The sequence below is a fragment of the Cryptotermes secundus genome, unplaced genomic scaffold (assembly GCF_002891405.2).
Source record: "Cryptotermes secundus unplaced genomic scaffold, Csec_1.0 C38448342, whole genome shotgun sequence".
Taxonomy (NCBI): Eukaryota; Metazoa; Arthropoda; class Insecta; order Blattodea; family Kalotermitidae; genus Cryptotermes; species Cryptotermes secundus.
Window position 1 is genome coordinate 1 of NW_019771166.1, and position 1,110 is coordinate 1,110.

General features: G+C 39.5%; 1 protein-coding gene across 1 annotated transcript; it reads right to left on the reverse strand.

The window, feature by feature from the left end:
* Nucleotides 1-47: 47 nt before the first annotated feature.
* Nucleotides 48-394, reverse strand: LOC117283154 (the record flags this gene model as incomplete). The annotated part of the gene is given in 1 exon segment (XM_033755731.1): nt 48-394. A coding segment is annotated over 1 exon segment (215 nt), but the record flags the coding sequence as incomplete, so codon positions are not given.
* Between the last annotated feature and the right edge of the window lie 716 nt (nt 395-1,110).

Here is a 1,110-nt window from a genome sequence, read left to right on the forward strand (position 1 = left end):
CAGTCTGAATCCTTCAGAACTTAGGTATTTCAAATGGCATATTAATATACGGGTTCTGTGAATTGGCCTTTATTTAAATAGATAAAATGTTTCTGTTGGTTGAAACCACATACTTGAAGAAAAACAGAGGGCAAAAGGAAAATTCACTAGAACACTGATGTTACTCATTTCTTCTGGAGTTACACCTTACTAATGCTTCGTGTGTTAGTTACAGGATTTTGTTCTGCAAGAGGTTGCTTCGAACTTGTACTGCTGTTGCTGTTAGCAGTGGAGCGGCCACGGCCACCTCTTCGTCCACGACTCTTACGTCCTGACCGCTGAGGCATATTCTCACGCTTGTCTGCAGTTACTTCAAATGGTGAGTCAGCATCAGGATTTCCTACTGGTGATAGCTAGAACAATATATGGAATGTCATGTCACTATTAATCTATAGTTGATTGTTTTTTCTACTTCTCACTCATTTCATTTGTCCATCAGTTGGTTAAAAAGAATGACCAAATATCAGCTGGCACTGAGCTTGAAAATTGAAGAACTGAAAGGTATATTTCAATATGAAGCATAAATCCAGTGTGGACAGAAAGGAACTTTTCTGTTTTGAGTTTCCTACCAGGGACCTGACAGAGAACGCCCAATGAGTAGGAAAATTCATTCCAGTCTTGGCAGCATGTATGGCAGCTGTGGCAATTGAAGTGATGTGCGAGTACTGCCACAGGGTTCTTGGATGTGACTTGAACTGTTGTTTTCAGTCACTTTTCTTAATTGCATTAGTAAAGTTAATTTCTTCACATGATTAAGTAGCTACTGTATATATTGAAGAGGAAAGCAACCATACTCCAGGCAATAAACGAGCATTTCTTCTCGTGGCAGGCAAAGGTCTTCTGCCAATATGGACATACACTCTCCTTGATGTTAATGTACTGCCAGTATAAAGTTGGCTGTGAAGTTAAACACACTACAGACATTACTCTACATGGTCACAAATTGTATCTGCTTACATTTATTTAGACTACTGTTAAATAACATCATCTCCAAGCCATGGTTGACCACTCTGTTCAAACAGTTGCATGAAGTCTGCACGACATTCTGAAGTTCACACTCAGGCTGGAATA